The sequence below is a fragment of the Molossus molossus genome, unplaced genomic scaffold, assembly GCF_014108415.1.
Source record: "Molossus molossus isolate mMolMol1 unplaced genomic scaffold, mMolMol1.p scaffold_m16_p_1, whole genome shotgun sequence".
NCBI lineage: Eukaryota > Metazoa > Chordata > Mammalia > Chiroptera > Molossidae > Molossus > Molossus molossus.
This window is the reverse complement of record NW_023425344.1, coordinates 163,083,509-163,107,527: the sequence shown is the minus strand read 5'-3', so window position 1 is coordinate 163,107,527 and position 24,019 is coordinate 163,083,509. Positions and strand designations below refer to the sequence as shown.

The following is a 24,019-nucleotide window of genomic DNA, read 5'->3' as shown; positions in this document are numbered from 1 at the left end:
TCTGTTGGGAACGACTGCAAATAGTAATTCTTTAGCCAGATTACACAGTGTCTGTAGATATGTTACATAAAATATACGGAGTGGTTTTGTATATGCATTTAGAAAGAATTGCATTTTTTGTTTTGTTTGTTTGTCAATAATCCTCCCTAAGAATAATTTTCCATTGAGTTTCAGAAAGAGTGGGAGGGAGGGAAGGATAGAGGGAGAGGGAGAGGGAGAGGGAGAGGGAGAGGGAGAGGGAGAGGGAGAGGGAGAGGGAGAGGGAGAGGGAGAGGGAGAGGGAGAGGGAGAGGGAGAGAGAAAGAAACATCGGAGTAAGAGAGACACATTGATTGGCTACTTCCTGCATGACCCTTACCGGGGCTGGGAATTAAACCTGCAACCCAGGTACGTGCCCTTGACTGAGAATCAAACCTGCAACTCTTTGGTCCAGTCTGTGGGCCAATGCTCTAACCGCTGAGCCAAACCGGCCAGGGCAAGAATTGTATTTTTAATTGTAATTCTTTGAAGCTTACATTGAAATTATCTACCATATATTGGCAGTGGGATCTTATAACTACAATGAGAAAATTATTCCATAAATTTAGTGAAACAAAATCGGAGACTCCTAAAGTATGTCAATTCACAAAGTAATGAAATATATTAATAATAGTTAGCTGTGAGTAATATTTGTTTACATTTCAGTTAAGTTCTCCAAATCAATAAACTGAATCATTTCATAGTTAAGGAAGGAAATTATATTCTAAAGTAAGTGTCAAAATAGCCTGCTTTACATAGTTCTGAAGTTAATGAAAATCCATTCAGTGAATAATGAGGAAATCGGGGAAGGATGATGAAGATGCTCTGGCTATTTATGGAGCCTTCATTCAGTGACTGTTTATTGACTATCTCCTCTGAGCCTGGCCCTGGCCTGGGTACTGGGGTGTAGCACTAAACCAAACACACAGTCCCAGCTCCAGTGAGCTCACTTTTTAATGGTTAGAGAGATCCTGTACATATACACAGTGAGCTAACAAACATAAAGATATTTGGGCAGAGACATGAATCAGGTGAAGATGTGTACCCGTGGACTAGTAGGTCGAAGAGCATTCTAACCGAAGGGAACAGCAAAAACGAAGACCACGAGTCCTACTGTGCTTGGTGCTTGAAGCTTCTGGAGAACTGAGGGGAGAGTGGAGGGTGGTAGCTGAGGGCGGTGAAGTGAGCCAGGATCCTGTGGTCGCCTGTTGATTTTGTGAATGGGCATACTCAGTTTTCCTTGCTTGATCTAAAGTTTTCTAGAGGTGTTAAGGTCAAGATACTGTGATAAGGCAGCTGTGGCACAGAAAATTAGAATTAGGCCCTCAGGGACCTGGAGTTTCTGTGTTGGGGAAGCATGCTTCTCCAGTGTGAGTAGTCTGCCAAAGTCATCGTAAACATTTCAGTGTTCAGATGTGTCTGGACAGTAACCTCTGCAGGGAAAGGAAATCCTGATTTCTAAAAATAAAAACTGGTTTTATTTTAAGAGTCAAAGGGGAACAGACCGTCCTGGTATATACAGGTCATTGACATGTTTTAATTGTGGAATTAGAATATGAATAGAGAATCTCTTTAAACTCATAGATAGCTAGATGCCAGGTTCTTAAAATGTCTCCAGGGAGATTCTAAAACCTCCATTGAGAAATTGTGAATTTCCTTTTAGTGTTGCTCAGGTTGGTTTTGTTAAAGAAAAATTATATATACTAGTGAACTAAGTCCTCTATTTTGTGAGGTGGAAAAGCCTGCTTTATTGTGACGTACGTATGCACACACTCAGCACAATATAGCAAACACGTGCTATGTACCAGACTGCTCTCAGCTCTTCCGTTACGATAGTGAATACGGTGGGAAAAGTCTTTGCTCTAGTGGCGCTTATATTCTAGTTGGCAGACAGATAAGAATTTCAGACAATAAAGATGGATATATCATATAACTTCCAGTAGTGATGAATATGGAGAAAAGGACTTTTCCAGTAGGGGGAGGGGAACAGGTACAAAATGCCCGGAGGAAGAACTGTTTATGATTTACTTCAATAGTTATGGGGCCAGAATGGAGGAAGAGAGGTAGAAGATGAGGCCAGAGGTAATGGCTGGGGTGTGTCTCTCTTGGGCTCTGGTAACGACTGTAGTATGACTGTATGGGTGAAGGAAAGCCATCGCAGGGCGTTGACCTCATACATGTTTTCAAAAGATGACTCCAATCTCTGTGTGTCGAGTAGATCTGTGAGGGGCAATAGCAGCAGGCGGCTTGAGCAGTTATTGAGGTTTGGGTGGACTGGGGATATAGCAGTGGAGACGGTGACACATTTAGCATGCAGTATATTGTAGTTATACTGTTCAGCTAACAGGATTTGTTGATGGATTACATATGAATTGAGAGAGAAAGAAAATTCAAAGATGATTGCACGGTTTTGGACTTGAACCACGGGATGTGGGTGCCGCTTCTTGAGATGGGGAGCTGTGACGAGCAGTCCGAGGCTGGTGTTAGGAGTCCAGTTGTGGACGTGTTACTGTGACCACCTCTCAGATACATCTGTGCAGAGTTGTTCAGTGTCTTTAGATAGATGGGTTTGTGTTTCAGGGGAAAGCTCAATGGCAGAGGTAGACATTTGTGTCATTCGAGTATAGAAGGTATTGAAAGCCAGGTGACTGGATGATATCCTCTAAGGGAGTGATTATGAATAGAGAAAATAAGCTTTGTAAAGAATGAGCCCTGAACACCGCAGCATCTATCTAGGAGGTTGGAAAGAAGAGGAAGACTTAGTGAATATGACTGAAAAGTTACAGCCCGTCAAGCAGGAGGAAAACCAAGTGTGTTGTTGAAAGGAGAGAGTGACCGACTCGTCTATGAGGACTGATGGTCACCGATAGAATCTGCAATGCGAAGGTCACCGGAAGTCTGAGCTTGAGAGCAGAGGCTGGGCAGACAGCTTGCCGGAGTCGATTCGAACCAGGGAGTATGCAGCGAACTTGGACAGCTTCTTCTTGCAAGGAGAATGTCTATAAATGGGACAAGAGAAATGGGGTGGAATTTGGAAGATAATAGATCTGGAGTGTGTTGCCGGCAATCTAAATCTTGATTGTTGCATTTGAAGTTTCGTGATACACGATGTTCTGATGCTTAACATGTTTCCTTCTCAACGAGTGAATTTTATTTTCTGTGAATTTAGAGTGAGATATCAAATTTCTTTTTTGTTTTCATTTTCTTGGTTCTCTGTGTTCAACCAACTACAGTTTATTTTCAGTATTAATATAATCAGCGTGGTTCACCATATGAGTAGTAAGGTTTAAATTGTCCTGTTTGCCCTGGTGGCTTTGTGGTTAGAGTACAGCCCACTCACCAAAGGGTCATGGGGTTAATACCTGGTCAAGGGCATGTGCCTGGGTTGTAGATTTCATCCCGACCCCAGTTGGGGCATCTGTGTGTGGCAACCAGTCAATGTGTCTTTCTCACATTGATGTTTCTCTCTCTTCCCCCTTCCACACTCTCTAAAAATCAATGGAAAAAATATTCTCAGGTGAGGATTAACAACAACAACAACAACAACAACAAAGTACCCTGTTTAACTCTAATGTTTTAGGTTTAATTTTTATACCCACCTGTTCTCTCCCTGTAAAAAGGAGTGCGAATTAGTTCAGTGACTAGATGGAGGTGAAATGGCATAGTCACCCTTTTATAAACTCCCAGTTGCTTCAAGGACACAATAGAGAATTTTGACATTTGCTAGGCTCTTCAGATGACCCAGATTTCTCAGATATCACAGTGTAAACCAGGTTCCTCTCAAGAGGATTTTGTTCTGGCAATGTGAAACTTCTCTCAAAATGTCTCACTTAAAGCATTTTCCACACTGGCTTCTACTACCTGTTCTGTCTTGTTACCATAAGCAACTTGGATCATAGAAATATAGAAGAACAGGCGGAAGAATGTCAAGAAGTTAGTTTTTTGTGGATTACTGGCAGCACCGCTGGTGTACTCTTGAATTTTGGGCAGAGAAAACAAGGTGATCTTAGATCTGCTGGAGGGTGGGAGCTGTTTGTGTGTGTTTTAACCACTGTGTCTCCAGGCACCCAATGCAATGAAAAATACATACTTACTGGAATAACATATGTCATAAGGTGTTGGTAATATTACTGGCTGGTTGGCTACCTTTGGATTTTATTTTTTTAAAATGCAAGCTATGCCCTGGCTCAGTCGGTTGAGCGGCATTCCATTGCACTGAAGGGTCGCCTGTTTGATTCCCAGTCGGGGCATGTGCCAGGTTTGCAAGTTCAGTCCCTGGTTAGGTTTAGTGAGGGACAGCCAGTCCAGGTTTCCCTCTCACATTGATATCTCCCTCTCCCTCTCCCTCTCCCTCTCCCTCTCCCTCTCCCTCTCCCTCTCCCTCTCCCTCTCCCTCTCCCTCTCCCTCTCCCTCTCCCTCTTCCTCTCTCTCTCTCTCCCTCCCTCCCCCCCTCCCTTAGTCTCTCATCCACTTGCTCTCTCAAATCAATGAAAACATGTTTTTTTTAAAATTCAAGTTATTACACATTAGCATATATATTTATTGATGATTTTTGAGCTGTATAAGAAATGAAAGAAATTAACCTACTTAATGCCAAATCAGAGCATAAACTTTCACCTTCACATCCATTTTTACTGTAACCTCAATCAAAGAACAGAGGCACCCATAGTTTTTTTCCCCCCTCAATGTCTAATCTTTTAATCATCACTTTTGGGATCAAGTGTACTTGCTCTGTCTCTCTCTCACCGTTCTTCATATTTAGTCTTTGTAAATTGTCTGTATCTGCCTTTATGAGAGACAGCAACAGACCATTGGTCAGTTTTGCTGGAAATAGAATCCATTTCTATGACCCAGTAACCTGAATCAGGACCTCGAGGCATCCACATCCATAAAAGCCCTTGAAGATATCCTTTCAGAACAAGCTTGGGACTTTGGAGGTGAGGCCAAAGCCTGCTCTTGACTGTCAGCTCCACGGAGGACATCCGGCCACTTGGAAGTGAACTGAAAGGCCAATTTATTAAACCTTACTTCTGGCGGGGTAGCAGGTGCTTTTATTATCTTTGGCTACTCCTGACCCTTCCACTGGCTGCAGCATTCTTTCCAGAAGCTGTATAGCATTTTACGAGGGAGAACACATTCTTCCCTACCTTGGGGAACATCAAAGTAGATGAGAGACATTGTTTTTGTTTTGCTCCTTTAAATCAGATGCCTCGCCTGCTTATCAGTACAGAGAAGAAAAAGTACACTAGCTCCTTGGGGATTTGGCTTTCGGGAAGTGAGATTTTTATCCGTGGAACCAAAGGATCATTAGCAGCACAATCTGAACAATGGGATTCCACAGTATCGAGGCCAACATCCATGGTTCTCATGCAGTACCTGAAATTAATGCAAAAATGTCACAATACATTCAAATAGAAGGAAGGGAGTTTTAAAAGCCAGTAAATTATCCTTCATCACATATCAGTTAGGTTGAAAGAAAAATGAAATATCTTAGGTATAATACACACATGCATAAGAAAATTCACAAAACTGGAAGTAAAGGAGGCCTTGGGGTCGCCTTTTGAGTTTCAGGACAAGGGTGGAGCCTTTTGGAAGCTGTGTGAGCTGTATTGGGCTGCAGGGGGCAAGCGGAAGGAGCCGGGCACTGAGCTGCCTGATGTATGCAGCTGAGTTGTCCCTCATCTGGAGGTTTTGAAGAACAGAGTAGCCTTGGCTTTCTTGTTGCTAGCTTACTTATAATTAAATAGTAAAGTTACCATGTATAATAATAACACAAACACTTATTAAGAATTTACTATAGGTCTGGCCCTATTATAAATACTTTACATATATTAGTTCATTTCATCTTTACAGTCAGCCAACCAATCGACAAATGTATATGTATAGATGCATATGCATATAGATATATGTTACATAGTTATATACAACTATGTACCAAATCTAGAAATAAGATGAGGAAACAAGTTTCTTTATAGATATTCATTATGATAATGTGCCTGATGAATTTGAGGGAGCTCGTGTATACTACATATTCCAAATGTATTTCAAACCTCGTTGTCATAGTGCTCCTCATGGAATTGGTGCATGTGCTTGGGGAAATGCGAATTTAATTGTTGGATTCATGTCTAGCTCTGAGTCCAGGGGATTCTTCAATGAGTGAGCAGTTCGTGGGGTGTCATGCGGTATCAGAGCTACAAGCAGATCCTGGCACGAGCATTGGGATGTGAAGGGGTGATGATGCGGGAGCCAGCGATAGCCTTTTTCTCCTCTGAGGAGACTGAGCGCCGTTATTTTTAAGGATAATAAAGAACACATGAGATTTCTGTACCGATGCTTTCTCTGCCTGGAGCTCCCACCTCCGACCACCCTCCATCTGAAGTGACTTATTTTTAGCATTCGATCTAAACTGAAATATTATTTCTTCAGGGAAAATCTTTCCTAAGTCCCTGTCTCGTCCTTGGTTATAGTCCTTCGTCAAAAGCTTTCTTAGAATGCTGCTCCGTTTCTTTCTAACATTTCTCCACTGCTTTGCCCCCATCCGTGTGACTGGCCTGTGCACATCTGTCTCCTCTGTTGTACTCTACAGCTCTCAGTCTCCTCTGACTCACGAGAGCAAGAGGTCAGGTCTGCCTGATGGGTACTGACCTGTCATCGTGCGTCCAGGGAAACGGTGCCTACGTGTTTGCTTGGCCTTTACTGGGAGAATACGAGCAGTGGGCGTGTGCGGTTTGCCGTGATGTATCTGCACTTACCTCTTGTGAGGGAGGGGCCTGTACTGTTTGTGCTGGGTGACCCAGGAGGGTTCTCGTGATCGTGGTTGGATTCGTAACATCAGCTTTGCCACGTCCATTGCCAGGCCAGTGTCCAGACCCACCCCTGTCCCTCCGCGGCATACCCTTCAGATAGCTTGGGTAAGAAAAGTGTGTCACCTCCAACTCTCCTCCCTAACCTCCTTTTCCGTGCAAGACCTGGGGCGTAATACGGGCGGTTCTCCCTGCTCCCTGCTCCGGCGCTGTTTATGCCACAGACTTAGATCGACCCAAAGGTTCTTTTTTTCAATCACCTAGAATAAAATGAATTGAATCAGACATTTTAGAACATGAGAATAACAATTTAAAAAGAGATGGTTTGATTACGTATCTGCTTATTTTACTGAAGATAGATTTTTTTTTTTAACTAACCTTCATAAGTTGGCAGACTGCTTATGCAATCCCATAACTATTTGAGGGTTAGTGTCATCTTTAAGGATTAACTAAATATAATGTTGCAAATTTGTGCTTTAAAAATTAGCAGTGTTTGGCCATTGCTCTATGAATGTTCAGCGTTAAAATTTAGTTTTAATTTGATGGAAGAGTGATACTTCATGCATCTAAAATACAAACCCAAACTACATTGTACTAATAGTTATCCTTTGTTTATCATCAGATGGTGGCCAGGTGTACAAATTTTCCAAAAAAAAGAAAAGAAAAAGTACATTTAACTTTCCAGTTTTAGAAATTGAGAAATTTTAGAAATTTAATGGAAATCTTTTCACTTCTTTGAGTGGGGTGTGGGCCTCACTGTCCCTCGTCTAATGACCCCAGCCCGTGTTCCTGTTGCTGTGAGCTGTCTGTCCATTTCGCTGTCAGCCGGCCTCCAGTGGACCGTCCGCGGCACCACCCTCTAAATGACTTGTCTGTCTCGTCAGAACGAAGAGCGCCAGAGAGGAGCAGCTGTGAAAGCTGATTAAATCATTTACCTTGTTCTTGTTCAAAATTCAAAACCAGTAAGCCTGGGTCCAGGGCTCCCTGGCAAAGCGAAGTGCCCAGGGGTTTCAGTTCTGAGTCGCTGTTTGCCGGACATGGGGCCACTCTCCCCGTAGCTCCTTTCTGAAGAGGCAGATGAGAGGGAAGACCGAGGGGTACGGTTTGGGAGACAGGGCTGCCCTCCTGGTTCTGGCGGGGCCTAGCAGGCGACCCTGGATGGATCCCTTAACATGTTCTGGGCAGCGACCTACTCGTCTCTGAAAGGAGAAGATAAAACAATCTCTGGAGATTTCTCCTCTAAAGTTGATGATTCTTAATTTTTGGTAAAACCATTTTAGTTTCTGTCATAGTCTTTATTTATTTATTTTCTTTCCTATATTGATTTTAGAGAGAGAAGAAGTCAGAGGAAGGGAGAGATAGAAACATCGATGAGAGAGAACATCGATTGGCTGCCTCCTGCATGCCCCCCACTGGGGATCAGGCCCACAACCTGGGCATGTGCCCTGACCGGGAATCAAACCAGCAACCTCTTAGCGCATGGGTCAGTGCTCAACCACTGAGCCACACCGACCGGACTGCTATCATATTCTTAATGTATGCAGTACATGCATCCATTTTCATTGATTCATTAAAGTAATAAACGAACATGTAGCCTTATCATGAAATGTAAGAAATTTACTGTCTGTGATAATGACAGTTTTATTCAGAGTGAGACAAAGAGTGTGAAGTGCATTTTTTCTGTTTCCAAGCTACACAGCCACGCACCTAATTACTGTTGTGTGGATAACGTCGGAGTGCCTACCAAACCTTCTAGTAGCTATCAGTGACTAGTAATCTGTCAAGGTGGAATGTAGGATAATATGTTTTTATACAACAATGATGAGGCTCTCATTAATTATTAGCACCTATAATTGCTTGATGTGAACATTTATTTTAAAACTTCAAAATTATATACAACAAAATAATGATTTAAAATACCTTTAGGATGTCTAGACACAGAAGTTTGCTGCATTGGAGTTAATGATGTATAAAGTAATTTCTTACTACTTCTGCCTTTTTAATAGATCATCTGTTATTCTAATTAAAATGCGAAGAGAATTTTCTGCCACAAGCATCACACTGAGTTGCATAGCTGATGATTTATTAAAGACTTCTTTAGCAATATCTGATACAGAACATCAATATACTTATATGCCCAAAGAAGAATTTATAGTCTAGCTTTATTTCCCAAAGGGAAGGCAAGTTGACATGAATGTTTCTTTGTCTTGCAGTATTTCATAGCCAAAATCTACCATTTCCCCTTTAGTCCAAACTTTAATTCCTAAAGATTCCAAGCAGACCTCTCTTTGATGAAATACGTTCCTTCCTTCCTCAGATATATTTTTCCTGTAGTTTTCTTGGCTGCAATACAAATAAGGGGGTAAGGCAAAGGTCCCGATTTAAAATTATGAATGAAAGCAATTGTTGGGATTTTGAACTTAACGCGAAAGAGAGAGGCTAAAAATCGGAGATTTATGCCGAAAAGAGAGTCCCCGGGTCAAATTCTAGATCTGCGGTTATGAAAGCGAGAGTGGAATAATTAAATCCCTGTCTTGAACGAGAAAAGGAAGAAGTATTTTTGGCATTAAAGTGGAGAGAGCAGGGCTAACTAGAGGGACTCCTGTGTGTCTAAATTTGGACCTTGAAGATTTCTGAAGTTGATAGGCCCCTGGGGTCAGGCACCCCTTTTCGAGGGGAGCACTGGGTTCGTGGAGCGGAGAGTCCTCAGACTGCAGGCGCTGGTGTGAGAGAAAGACCTGCAGAGGGAGCAAGGCAAGGAGCCCGGTTGCCAGCTGGGATTATCTGCTTGGGGACAGCGTGTCTGTGGCCAGAAACTGCTCAGTAGAATGGAGCGTGCATGTGCCACTGGCCCCACGGTGGACCGTTCTGCGCTTTCCACGGCTTGGGAAATGTATAATGGATCTTATTTCAACACTGTAGCTGTCATGTAGTCTTCATCACGTCAGAAACTGGAATTTTTCAAAGGCTTTTAAGAACTACTTCCTAAGAAGAGGTATTACAGATTTATTTTCATGAATCACATCTTTTGGGCTGAGTGATCAATGATTCTACCAAGGATTTATAATAAAACTTGCTGCTAGGAAGATAGCGAGGTCTTACCTTTGATAGTGGTTCTTTGATAGAATGGCATCCGTTCACTTTCTGCCTTGCTTGGACGGGGTGGAGGGAGTTTGGGTAGAAGAGGAAGAGTTTTTAACTTTTTTTCCTGGTTTCTGTTTTCTAAGATTACATTTAGAAACTAGTCACGTAGGTATGTGATCATAGTATGAAATTCTTTCTATGTGTCTCCTTTTGAGGATATGAAATCATCAAATAAAAGACTCTGCACCCAAATTAAATACATTTCAGAAATATACCTCCCCCTGGCTGGTGTGGCTCAGTTGGTTGGACGTTGTCCTGTGCACCAGAAGGTCTGAGGTTCCCATTCCCAGTCAGGGCACATACTTAGGGTGCAGGTTCAACCCCTGGTCTGGGTGCATATGGGAGGCAACCAAAGGATGTATGATCCTCACATAGATGTTTCTCTCTCTGTGTCCCTCCTTCCCCTCTAAAATCAATTTTAAAAAAAATTTTTAATCTTCACCGAAGGATATTTTTTCATTTATCTGCAGATAGAGTGGGAGGGGGATAGAGGAATAAAGGGAGAGAGAGAGAGATAGAGAGAGAGAAACATCAACGTGACAGGGACACATCAACTGGTTGCCTCCTGCATGACCCTGACCAAGGCTGGGGACAAACCGCAACTGAGGTACATGCCCTTGGCCAGAATTGAACCCAAGACTCATTGGTCCACGGGTCGATGCTCTACCACTGAGCCAAGCCAGCCAGGGCTAAAATCAATAAAAAAATGTAAAAAAGAAAACTAGATTTCCAAATAATATAGATTATTCACTTTCCCCTCTTTCATTTACACTCTATAACTTGGGTTTCTCAGTAAAAAATTAATATTGATGTGTCCCTGTCTCTGTACTCCTGGACAAGCACTTAGGGAGTATGTTGGCCAAGCTAGGAAGTGGTAGCCCTTCTCCATTTCTGTGCTCATTGAGGGTGACCAGGCGCCACGCGTAGACCGGAGAGTCCTTGGAACCGGCTCAGGAATGCCCTTCGGGGAGAAGAGTGCAGTCTTCAGCTGCCTCCTGTGTCCTGTTATTGAGCAGAATCATTTCATTTCAGAACTTTCATTACCTTTCAGCAAAAGTAAACTGAAAGTGTGCTTTCATTTCCTAATCAGGCTATGTCTCTCTCTCTCTGCCCCTCTCTTTTTTCCCTTAACCGAGTCATGGATTAATTTGTTTCTGGTTTTGCTCGCTCCTTGCCTTTTGTGATTAGCCTCAAGGATGGAAAAGCACCCCTTGTTCCTCAGAGTTCCCGTTGGCCAGGTCGTATTTCAGCGACTCATTAAAACATGTATTTATTCTACTCTGGAGCACATTGTCTGGCCAGCCATGAATTTATAGTGAAATGTAACAGTAAATTGTGCTCTGTGGTCAGAAATGCCAAATGATACACACAGCAACCGCGCGGTCTCCAGCACAGGGCAGAATCGAAGAGCTTAGGACCAGTGCCGGGATTGTTGGCCGTCTTTTCACAGTGGCCAGTTTTGTTAGCGGCGAACTTGGAGAGAGCTTGAAAGCACTTATTTCAGATGTTTGCGCTCACAGCCGCAAAGCCCCGAGAAACGCTGAACTGATCTTGTAATAAGCTCCAGCTGAGTTTACAAGCCTCTGAGCCTTTCTGAAAGCCTGTTTAGCTTAATGAGGGTTTTCGGATTTCAAAGCTCACACACCTTCACATAGAAACAGATGATTATGACCAAATTAGGGAATGTTGGTCCATGAATGTTTTCCCCCCAATATGTTCTCCTTTCCGTTGTCAGGCATTGTTCCATTACACTTTTCACCTTCCAGACATCATTTTTTTTTTTAAGTATAATTTTTCAAAGTCTTTTTGTATATAGTTTCTATGCAAGCAGATTGTTATGTTCCATAAAAGCAAAGATCTTATTGTCTTAACAGTCAAAGATAAATATGCACATACATTTTTCTGTTCAATGCAAAAAGGTACAATCTGAAAAAAAATTGAGCCCACAGCTTCTGCTGCCATGACAACTGTCCCAAGGGTCTGGCATCCACCTTCACCCCTGTGCCTGGCTTCACAGGGCTCTCCACCTGTCTCTGAATGGCTTGTTAATGAAGAAAGAACAGCCACGTCTGTGACCCAGTAGGAAGGAAAGTGAACAAGAGGATATCCTCACCTCCGTTGTTTATATATTGGGCAGATAACCTTCACGAACATTTACAACGCTGTCTTCATTTTAAAAATCTAGTCATTTTAAATAATACCTTTAATGTGTGTGGCATATGCTGGTATCAGTCTACCTATTCTTTTTTTTAATGTTTTCTGCATCGCCCTTAGGACTATAAGAATTAGGATGTGAGGCATTCAGACCTTACATGAACACCGAATCATTTATTATATCCTACTCGTGGTTTTACAAAGAGGCACGACACAGAATGTGGTGGTCCATCGTCAGAAACAGGACCATAGGTAAACGGACTATGGGGATGTTCTTGAAGAGCAAAGGGTGTGTGGGTGAGGCCAGGCTGCACTGAAGCTGGGCTGAGATGCCGGAACCCTTGTCCCCTGAGGATGTTCTTCAGTTTTCCCACCTTACGCTTGTACCTCACGAGCACAGCGACGGATTTTAGTTAGCAGACACTGAAAAGTTTAGCTGTTCTTCAGGGAAACAGTTGCTGTTTCATATCTCTTCATCTCCGGCTGTTATTTTCTTACTCCAACCCAAGCACTGAATCCCTTCAATTTACTTCTCCTTTGAGTCAGAATCAGCTACCCATGGTTATATAAAGGATACAGTAATAGGGTCTGTGCATTAATGTATTATATTTCGAAGAACTTTTATATTCTAATCAGGGGTTGTCCTTTAACAGTTAGAGCTTAACCCAGTGTAGCTCAAACTGCGGTTTGAGAGTTATATGATCCTTGTTACATTTTATATCTTTATATTATTACTAATCTTAAAAATGTACTCTTACTAAGTACACTCACATTTTTAACTTACTTATCTTGTATATACAATTTACACCAAATTAAATGTACCTAAAGGTTGGTAGAAAAGATTAGTATTCTGTTTCAAAAGCACATGAGTCTTTTCCTTTCACTCACCAGTTGTATCTGGTATGGAGATGCTTTCTTTCCTGGTTCAAAAAAACGGAAAACAATACAAAATGTATATATGTCTGTTGTAGATGCTGATCCCCGAGAGAAGGGTAACAAACACGTTATCCGCTGCAAAATCATCTGAGCTTTCTGCCTGGAAGCAGGATCCCTGTGGTAGCGTAGGGAGAGAGAACCCAAGCCAAGCCTTGTGTGGTTGTGAGGAGGAGACAGACGAGAGCTCAAGGAGACCAAGTCAGTAGGATTTTCAGGGGAGGAATACTGGAAAGTTGGGACCTGTACACACCACAAACTCCAAAAACCTGATTAGGGCCACTTGAGGATTGGACTGAATACAAATCTGTGTATGTATAGGGTGGAAATCTGTAAGGCTGCTGGGAAGCTATGGAATGAACACCTTGCAGAGCTCACATCGGGCTGAGAGGCAGTTGAATTTCTACCAGGCAAACAAGGAAAGTTTTCACTGAACACTTGAGACATTCCATAGAGATGTTCAAAGAGTCATGCGTTAGTAGTAGGGCTGAACTGCCTGAGAGCCAATGCTACTCAAGAGCTGCCCTAACAAAGCTTAAAAATAAGTCTTGAAAAGGTAAACTGATCTAGAAGTACCTCAATGTTTAGCCAAAACAAATATCAACAGTTTTTAAAGGAAAGTCACAATGTCTAACTGCTAACATTAATTCCAAATATCTGGCATCTAATTTAAAAAGTACACCAATGAAAAAGCAGTAAAGTGTGACCTATACCAAGATTAAAAGAGTGAATGGAAACAGACCAGAAATGATAGAAGTGATGGAGTTAGCAGCAAAGAACTTTTAAGGATTTATGTGAAAATGTGAAGTGAAAGACTGTATACTGAAAACTATAATACATTGCTGGAATAAATGAAATTAAACACAGATAGATGGAAAGACATCCCATGCTCACATATTTGAAAAATTAATATTGTTAAAATGGCCACGTTACCCAAAGACATCTACAGATTCAGTGCAATCCCTATCAAAAGCCCAATAGCATTTTTAAAAACAGAAATGGAAAAATTCTTTCTAAAACGTATATAGAACTACAAAAGACCGCAAATAGTCTAAATAATTCAGAGCAAGAAGAATGGCATGGCACGTCTTGATTTCAAAATATATTATGGAAATTAACTATCTGTTTTTATGTTACTAACATAAAACATAGATCAATAGCCAGACTAATCAAGCATAAAAAGAGAGAAGACATAATAATCTAATCTAATGTGATAATCTAATAAATGTAATAATCTAATAAATGTAATAATCTAATAAAGAGACATTACTACAGACCCTATAGACATTAAAAGAGGTGTTATGGAAATAATATGGAAAAAACTCTCTACCCATAAATTTGATATCTTGGATGAAATAAATAGGTTCCTTGAAAGACACAAATTTCAGAACTCCCTTAAGAGGAAATTAAAATCTATCTAGTGTTATATCTATTAAGGAAATTGGATATGGTGTTTTAAACCTTCCCAAGAAGAAAAATCCAGGCTAAGATAGCTTTGCTGGAGAACTCTACCAAGTATTTAAGGAAGAACTTATACAAATTCTCTACAAATCTTTCAGAATATGCACACACAAAGATGTACCTCAATTCATATTTTTTTACTTCATTCATAAACTACCTTAAAGTGGATAATAGACCCAAGTCTAAAACCCCAAACAAAATTTGTAGAATAAAACATAGGAGAAATTTTGTTTATGCAAATACTACATATACAAAAAACATATTCCATAAACAAATGTTTGATAAATTGGGCTTCATAAAATGAAGACCTTCAGAAACAATGTTAAAGGAAAGAAAAGACAAGCCACAAACTGGAAGAAAATGTCTATGAAATACATACTGTACATATAACTTTTATCTAGAATATATAAAGAACTAGAAGTACACAATAAGAAAACAATTCATTTTTAAAAATGAGCAAAGGAGTTGATCAGATGTGTGTAAGTGTTAAGCACATGAAAAGTTGCTTAACATCATTAGTTATTGGGGAAATGCAAATTAAAACTACATGATGCCATTAAATACTTACTAGAATGTCTAAAATAATAACAAGTGACAGTATGTGAAGTGCTATCAAGAATGCAGAGAACTTGCCCTGGCCAGTGTGGTTCAGTTGGTAGAGCGTTGGCCTATATACCAAACGGTTACGAGTTCGATTCCCAGTCAAGGACACATACTTGGGTTGCAGGTTCACCCCTGGCCCCAGTCGGGCGAATACTGGAGACAACCAGTCGATGTGTCTCTCTCACATAGATGGTTCTCTCTCTTACTCTCTCTCTCTCTCTTACTCTCTCTCACTCTAACTGAAGATAAATGAAGAAGTATCCTTAGTTGAGGATTAAAAACAAAGAACACAGAGCAACTGGAACTTTCACACTTTGCTGGTGGGAATGCAAAATGGTACAGCCACTTTGCAAAAAGTTCAGCAGTTTCTTATAAAGTTATCCAGATACTTTCATACATCCAGAGAAGTAAAAACTTACTTACACACACAAACCTCTACGTGGACATTTTTAGAAGCTTTATTTGTAATAGTCAAAAACTGGAACTAACTCAAATGCCCCTTAAGGGAAAAGGATACGTGGGGTACATTCATACAATGCAATGGAACACTCCTTAGCAGTAAAAAGCAACAGCATGAACACATCTCAAATTCATTATGTGAAGTGGGGGAAAAAGCCAGATTCAAAATTATGAATTTTATGAGAGATTCTTGAAAAGACCAAATCATAGGGACACAAAAACAGTTCAGTGGTTTGCAGGGACTGAGGCACAGGGGAACACTGACTGCAAAGGAGCATGGAGACATTTTTTGGATGCTGGAACTATTCTATATCTTGGATGTGTTTGTGTATACTGTATATATAGCATGTCTTTATGGTATGCATTTTTCAAAACTTGGAGAACTGCACACTAAACATGTACATTTTATTGTTTGTTAATTATACTTTAGTCACTTACAATAGTATAAAAGATAAATTTAGCAAATGTGTTTCAGGCCAGTACACTGAAAACTACAAAACATTTGAGAAAAATTTAAAAGAAACTAATAAATAGGGTAATTAATATATACATTGTTTATAACAAAATAGAAGTCTCCACGTTGTTAAAATGTAGGTGTCCCAAAACAGATCTATGTTTCAGTGCAATATCATTGGAAACCACAGAACATTATTTTGGTAGAAATTGACAAAATGATCTAAAAATGTATGTGGAGTTTCGGAAGACCTACAATATGCAAAGCAATCTTGAAAAGGAAAAAGATGGAGGGCTTATACCAGCTGAATTCAAGGCTTAGTATTAAGCTCTAGTAATAAGTATAATATGTCTAATACGAAGAGACATGTAGAGGAAACACAAACTTATCATGTGACTCAGAAATTCTCTTCCTAGGTACTTATAAAAAATGAAAAAAAAAACATGCCCACTGAAAAACTCGCACCAAAATGTTTACAGCCTTTTTATTTGCAATACCCACAAACTGGCTAAAAATCAAATGTTCATCTGTGGAGTAATGGATATACAGTTATCTTAGTTCCATGTAATTAAATCATAATAACTACTAAAAAGAGGTGAATCTCAAATGCAGTGTGTATAAATGAACACCACAGACATCACAGTGAGCAAAAGAAGCTGGCCAGAAAAGAGTACCTAGTAACACTGTGATTCCATTTGTATGAAAAGCTGTAGCAGGGGAATTAATCTATGGCGACAGAAAGTAGACCTGTGCCTAGAGGCAAAATTGTGAGTGGCATTGACTACAAGTGGGTGCAATAAAATTTGCGGTGGGGATGATGAACCTGTTTCATGGTTTGTGATTTTGGTGGTATGGGTATTGATCTTTGTCAAAACTCAGTGTATAGAATTAGAACCATTTTATTTTATGTAAGTGACACTTCAATGAAGTTGGTTTTTGAAATAGTACATGTACTACCCCTTGTTTTTAAGTTGGGGAAAACAGTATTTTAGATTTCTCTTTCTTTTCTTGTATTTGAATAATATTATAATAATAAATTAATAATAATAAATTACCAAAAAGAGGGAGCATTTTTTAAAAATTAGTACAGTGGAAGCAGTGACATCATTTCGGCTTTGTTTTATTTCAAGGAAGCTCACTTTACTGAATGATATGCAGTAGGAGTGTTAAGCCTGCTCATCAACAGATGCTTAAGAGCAAGAGTATATTCTGAACATACTTAATTTTAATTCATACAAAATGTCTCACGTCAATGTAAGCTTTAATTTTATAAATTAAAAAGAAAGAATTCACAATATATTGTATTTATCCTCAAAAGATATCATGTTCTGGACACTTCTCCCAGGCAGTAGCCCCTTAGAATCCACTTTTTTTTTACATAAATGTCAAAACCATCACCAGTTTTAGGAACAGGAAAGACAATTTTCTCTCCTTACAATCTTTGTCTACCGTATTACAAACTTATTAATTTATTTAAAATAATCTTTCATACTTGTGTGAAAAAGTCATTTAGAAAAAGAGAGCCCTTTTCACATACCAGGTTAGTCTAGATCATTTGATGGTTTGTTTTAACGAGAATATCCGATGCCGGAGCAGATGGACCTTCAAGAGAAGGCCATGACATTGTGAATTGACCCTTGTAATGAGTTTGGAATTTGCTTTAAGATCCTTAAGGATGTTCCTACCTTTTGATCAAATAATTTACTTTTAAAATAGATTTGGGCTGTGATTTGAATTTAGGGCCTTTTCCTGCATTAGAAGGAGGCGAGGAAGTACAGGGAATACTATTGGTTGTTAGTGATACAACAGTAATTGTTTCTGTTATAATGTTTCTAGGTTTGTCCACCATAAAGTATTCTTCATTTAACTTTCATTATGTGCCTGCAATCAGGAGGTAGTTCTTGAGTGATAAACTCTCAGATGTATCCCTGTAAGGAGAGGATAAACTAGGTACTATACTGAGAACAAAGTGTCTTTTAGCTGCTGTACTTTTCTGTTTAACCTGGATTGCATGAAAACTGAATGAATGCAAGGGGGCAGCTACAGAGGAACAGTCGAGGTCTTTCTTCTGGTGCTTTCCTGAGTCCGAGGATCTAGAGAACACTACTGCCCACACAGGGAACGCGCTTAGATATACTGAGTCATCTCTTATTTTTTGAACATGCCAAATTGGACTGACCTTTCTTTTGCAAACAAATGCAATAGTATGTGTAACGAAATCGTAATAAACTGACTCTTATTTTTATGTTATTGGAATGCTATAGGTCATATGAAAATGTACACTTCTTTCCACCCATTGTATTCACCAACGTACCCCCAGGAATTTCTTTGAATCTTTTCTCATGTTCTGCTATCTTCTGGCTCTCTAATTAGATCATTTGGTCATGATTGCTCTTATGATATGTAATTTCTTTCCTCCTGACTTGGAGTCATATGAATATCTTTTTTTTGTCACTTATTTTTATTTTTAATTTCCACATATTTTGAACTTTTCTACCTAGCTTGTATTTGTGTCCTGACACATACTTATGTCATTCTTATTTTAAATCTAGGAGGATTTTCACATTTAACCTATTGTGATATTTGTATTTGCAGTTCCCTGAATGTGGTTTCTACGGAATGTATGATAAGATCCTGCTTTTCCGCCACGACCCTACCTCTGAAAACATCCTTCAGCTGGTGAAAACGGCTAGTGACATCCAGGAAGGCGATCTCATTGAAGTGGTCTTGTCAGGTAGTATACTTTTTTTTTCTCTTCCACAGATTAACCATTAGTATTTGAACAATACTCACACATACATTTTAAAGGCAACAGAGGAAACATACATCAAACTCGGTCCCAAAGGGGATTTTAAGGCTCGGTCTACATGCACTTTCAAAATTATTTTGGAAAAAGCAAGAAGTGTCCTTTGAACTGGCTGTTTCCACACCCACTACCGTCCCAGTCACTCCCTCCAGCGAGCTCACCCCAGCCCCCAGGGACATGCTCGCATACCTTCATTCATTATCTTGAATCATTTAGACAGCCGCAAAAGCAAACAAAAAACGTTCCAACAGCCAAGCTAAGACATGTCAGGCCCCCAAATGTACTGGAAGCCAAGAAATTATAGCAGGGCCAGGAAACCATTGCTTTAGTTGAGTCAAACGTCCAGTAGCGACAAGCCAAGACCTAGTAGAAAACCCGAGCTCAGCAGTTACAGCGGGTCAGACTAGGCCATGTGACACGCTGGCGCGGTCCTTGAGAAATGGCTGCTTTTCCCTCCGCCCGAATGTATGTTTATGGTTTAGAATTTATAAGTTGGGACTGAGTCTATCAGTACAAAAAAAAATGGGTGCATCTAATTAATTTTTATAAAGTACCAGAGAACAGCTGTGGCAAGGATCCTTACAACTGTCAGTGATTTTTAGTGTTTATTTTTGTTAAGATTGAGTCACCGAGGAACTCGGATCACGGTGCTTTCTTCCCTCCGGCCTTCTTTGCCTGCTGTCTCTCTGACCAGAGGAAATCCATTAGCTTTAATGATTCTAGATTTCATTCCCTCAAGTTCCACAATTGGTTCTGAGCCCAGGACTTGGGTGCACTGATTATAACTCAGTTGGTCTTTGCTTTCGGTCTAATTCGCTTTGTCTTTATCGATCACCTGTCTTTGTGTGAGGGGCCTGGAATTGCTGCACTTTTACTGTATAGAGAGATGCTATGAAACGAATGGCTTTGCTAGATAAATGTAATAATTTTACTGCTAAATAAACAAACCAAAGAAACAAAACCTTTCATAGTTCTTTTGTTAATTTTTTTGAGGAAAATTGTTTGCTTTTACTGGGTTCACTCTTTCACTTTTCTTTGGCTCTTTTCACATTGGCTTACTGCACCCTGGCCTCCCAGGCCTGGTGCCTAGACACGTCATTTTTTTAAGTTTCCTGTTTCTGAACACTAGGGGCTGCCTGAAATAAATTATTCGGGGAAATCAGGCACTGGATCTGTTATCACCATAATTCACATTAAACTCATAGCCAGGTACTTTGTGGGTAATGTAATGTGTTTTACGAGTCTGTCTTCCTCGTGGCAATGTCCAGAAATATATGAAGATTTTAAAAATTACATTTCCAAATCTAATTTATTTATTTTTCTTTCCATGTTATTTTTGTTATCAACTGCTTCAGAGTAGTCCCAGACAGATGGGCTGCAAGCTGTGTGTGTGTGTGTGTGTGTGTGTGTGTGTGTGTGTGTGTCTGTGTGTATGAGAGAGAGAGAGATTGAGAGAGAGAGAGAGAGAGAGAACCTGGAGGAGAGGGTTGCCCGTTTGCTGCTGTTCCCCACAGAGCCCCCCGCTGCAGCCCCCCTCTGGAGCACCCCGACTGCGCTCACACTGAGCTCCTTTGCCCAGCCAGCCTCGATGTTCCATCTCTCCCGGCTCCCTGGCTGCAGTCGCGAGACGGCATTGAAGGGCAGCCCTTTTGCTCACCTGCTTGCCCAGCTGCAGGAGGAGGAAGGCCTCTTGTCCTCTTATCTGCATCAGTGGTGTTTAAAGGGAGCCACCCTGTAACAGCCCAGTTTCAGTTTTGAGCCTGGCGCCTCACTACTTCCAACCCATTTAGCCCTAAATGTATTCAGGTGCATACATTTAATTACACACATGTGCAGTTATGGTTAGCTCTGTATCACTTATCTGTAAACTTCTCTGTAAACTTTGTGAACTTCTTTCTAGCTCTTCTCCCATTTAATGTTTAGCATTATAATTTTTTTTCAAATGTTAAAACAAGGTTTCCGTAACACCTCCAAACCCGCCACATTACAACCCTGTTTTCTCTCTCTACCTCTTACCTTCTTTCCAATACCCTTTGTAGGCCTCGGTCCGCTGTGATCGGTGCCGCTGTCCCTTCCCTGCGCCGTGCTCTCCCGAGGCGACGCTCCTTCCTTCCGCCGGGGAGGCCTGGCTGCTGGCTTCCCTGCGCGCTTCGGGGAGGAGCTGAGTGAAGGTCCTGTCCTCACCCCTGTTTCCATTTCCGCTGATTGCCTGGACCAGCTCCTCCAGGTCTCAGTAGCTTTACTGTCTTCTTTCCTAAATCGCTTTGAGATGATTTGCACCCCGAGGTCTCCTTTCCTCTCCGTCCTGGCAGTCACTGCAGCATCAGACTCTGAATCTTTCCGTTTTCTGCACCGTCATCTTTGGCGTGGTTCACAGGGGTGTTGATAACTTTTCAGAGTCCTTGTTGGTTGTCAGTCCTGCAGCATAGCCCCAAGCCTGACCTCACCCATCAAGCGTGGCCGCAGCCCCGAGGTCGCCACTGGGCTCCCTCCTCCCCCATTTCGTCCACTGTGGCCGAAGGCCTGTCCTGGTCCCTGTGGTTTCCAGCCAGTGACGCTCCCGGTTTCGGACTGGCTGGTCCCTTGTGTTCCCTCACAGCCTCCCAGGGCCTGTGCGGAGGGCCGGCGATCTGCACACTTCTCCACCGCGCTGCTGTTCCCGCTCCTGCTCCACGTGCTGCCGGACCCAGTTCCCTGCTGTGCGCTCAGTGCTCACGCGCCTGTCACTTACCGCGCCCAGCCTCTTCCCCTCCCCGCAGCCTCTCCTGCCCTCATATTAGAAGTTATCCTATGTGCAAACTTTTGTAAAAATCCTGCTTTTTTATAAAAATAGTATTTCTGGATATATCCTCAACAGTTAACTGAAGTTGAAGTCTCCTTGTAATGCATCCACTCAGCCCTGGTGAGAAATGAGTGACTGCGATGTGGGCAGGATTGTGTTGTTTATAATTGGAGGCAAGACAAATGATGGCTACCAAGACACGTTAGGCCATGGCATAAGGGAGCTCAGATCGCACAGGCATTTCTGAACCAGTGTCTGAAGAGGATGGGGGAGCTGTGATTGGCCCGAGAGGTCTGCCGTTTCCTGGAGGTGTGGGTGGGGAGCCTTCATTCCAGGGGCAGGGCAGGAGGGTGGGCTGCAGAACGCTGGGCGTCTCCTCTGTTGCTTTTCCACCAGTTCCTGAACACAGGCATACTGTGGAAATATCCCCCTTGAACACTACGAGTTTACTGTTCAAATTCATGTATCCAAATTCTCTAGTTTTCCTCATCAAAAATTAAATTGCACGGTGCAGTTTGACATACACATTATCTGGTTCTTTTTATATTTAACCCTCGTTCTACCAATAGGAACATATTCCCGACAAAGGAGAAGAGTAAAAATGTGAGAAATATGGAAAACTTGCATTTTGAGGAAGGATAGATAACTGTTGTCTTTTCAGACAACAGTGGGGATTTTCTCTTGCTGGTGTCATTTTCTGCTGAGACCTTTCATCGTCTGTTAGTCCGAACCAGGCTCATTTGCTGGGTTTTCCTCCCTTTTTCTTTTTGAAAAACATGGCTTGTGTGAGCGAGTGCATTTAGACCCAGTAAGCCAGGAAAAGATTGCTCACGGGGAGATGGGTTGGGTTACGGAGCAAAAAAGAACTAACTCCAGGAAGTTCCCCACCATACACACTCTGACCACTGTCCAGTTTTCTTTGTCTGAAGGAGAGGATTAGCATTGTTGTTATTGTTATGAAGTAGGAAAAGAAGGCAAATGGAAATTTCTCCTACCAAAGCCAAAGTCCAGTTCAAATGTGTTGTACTGGACTGTAACAAAGTTCATGGAATTTATCTGAAGTCTTCATGATGGGTCTCTATCAAAGCTTGGCAGTTTAGTCATAGCAAAGCAAGAATAGCAGGACTGCATCACATGACCCAGCTCTTTTAGCTTTTGTTGTTGGGGGTTAAGGAGCTTGATGTCCAGTAATTGTGTGTGTGTATGTGTGTCTGTCTTGTAGGTGATTAAATGAAAAATAGACAAAGCCTACAAGAATTTCTCCAATAAAATCATACTTTTAAAAGTCTTAGAGCTAAATGTTGAATCTTTTTTATACATGTTTTTCTTGTATTTTTTCCCATTATTTTTTTTGCAACAGATTGTGCTGCATTATTTATGACTTTTGCAAAATGCTGTTTATACATGTGGTTGTTTCCCATTATGTAGAGATGGGAACCTCTTGAAAGAGTTCGTGCCAGAGCCTAGGCAGAGGGGGTGTGGCTTACTCTCAGGCAGACAGCGAAAAATGAGGTCGGGAGGTCAAGGGATACTTCAGGGGTAAAATTATGGAGATACAATAACCTTTTTGGTCATAGTTGGTGGAGAATGAGAAAATCAAGCGAACTCTAAGGACAGCTCCAGCTCTCTAACAGAAATCACATTTTCTACCCCCATCTCCAGTTTTGTCCTTATCTTTTGTTCAATATATTTACCAAATGGATTGGGTTTAGCCCTGAGAGGCTGAAGCAATGATTTCTTGGGCATGTAGTACCACTGCTTTTCTTTGTAGTTTGGTACAAGTTGCCTAACCTCTGGAATTCAGGGCTTTTTGCTTATTTTTTCAATAAAAAGAGTTTATACTGGATGAAAGTGTCACACAGTGCTCCTCGTAGATAGATTCCAAATGGTCTGAGAAGGCATATCCACTTTGTCCACACATAGGCCACTTCTCTCTCATGGAAGGGAATACTTGAGCCATGGAAGCGCAGGCGTTATGGAGAGAAAAGTCTTTGTTTACGTAATATCACTAGCTTTTGGAGCGGTTGACATAAGTAATGCTGTCTCCTTTGCAGTGACTCTGAGAGGTTGCGAAATCAGAGATCTTAAAAGCTGTGGAATATACATTTTAACTCGCCCGCCTCCTGCAGTGTGTAGAGGTAGCCCAGAGCTAGAATCTGAGTGTTCGGTCACTGGTCACACCACTTAGGGGCACGTCAGCCTTTTGAACTTGGACCTGTAAACAGGGATTCTTAAGGACCTGTTCAAAGAATTCCCACGACAGTGAGACAGTTTATATTTCAGGACAACCCCGATGGCGTGTGTAACACCCAAACCAGCAATGAGCCACCAGTTTCATTGCCATGATTTTATCATAGAACCATTTTCCCCGTTCTCATAAGAAAATAAGTAAATACTGACT

At 41.3% G+C, this 24,019-nt stretch overlaps 1 protein-coding gene across 1 annotated transcript in view; it reads left to right on the top strand.

The window, feature by feature from the left end:
* Nucleotides 1-18,631: 18,631 nt before the first annotated feature.
* PRKD1 (protein kinase D1) overlaps nt 18,632-24,019 on the top strand; it is a 154,668-nt gene continuing 149,280 nt past the window's right edge. Inside the window, exon 1 of the mRNA XM_036265975.1 lies at nt 18,632-18,764. Within this exon, the coding sequence (XP_036121868.1) occupies nt 18,650-18,764 (115 nt within the window). The 5' untranslated portion in view covers nt 18,632-18,649. The remainder of the gene's footprint in view (nt 18,765-24,019) is intronic.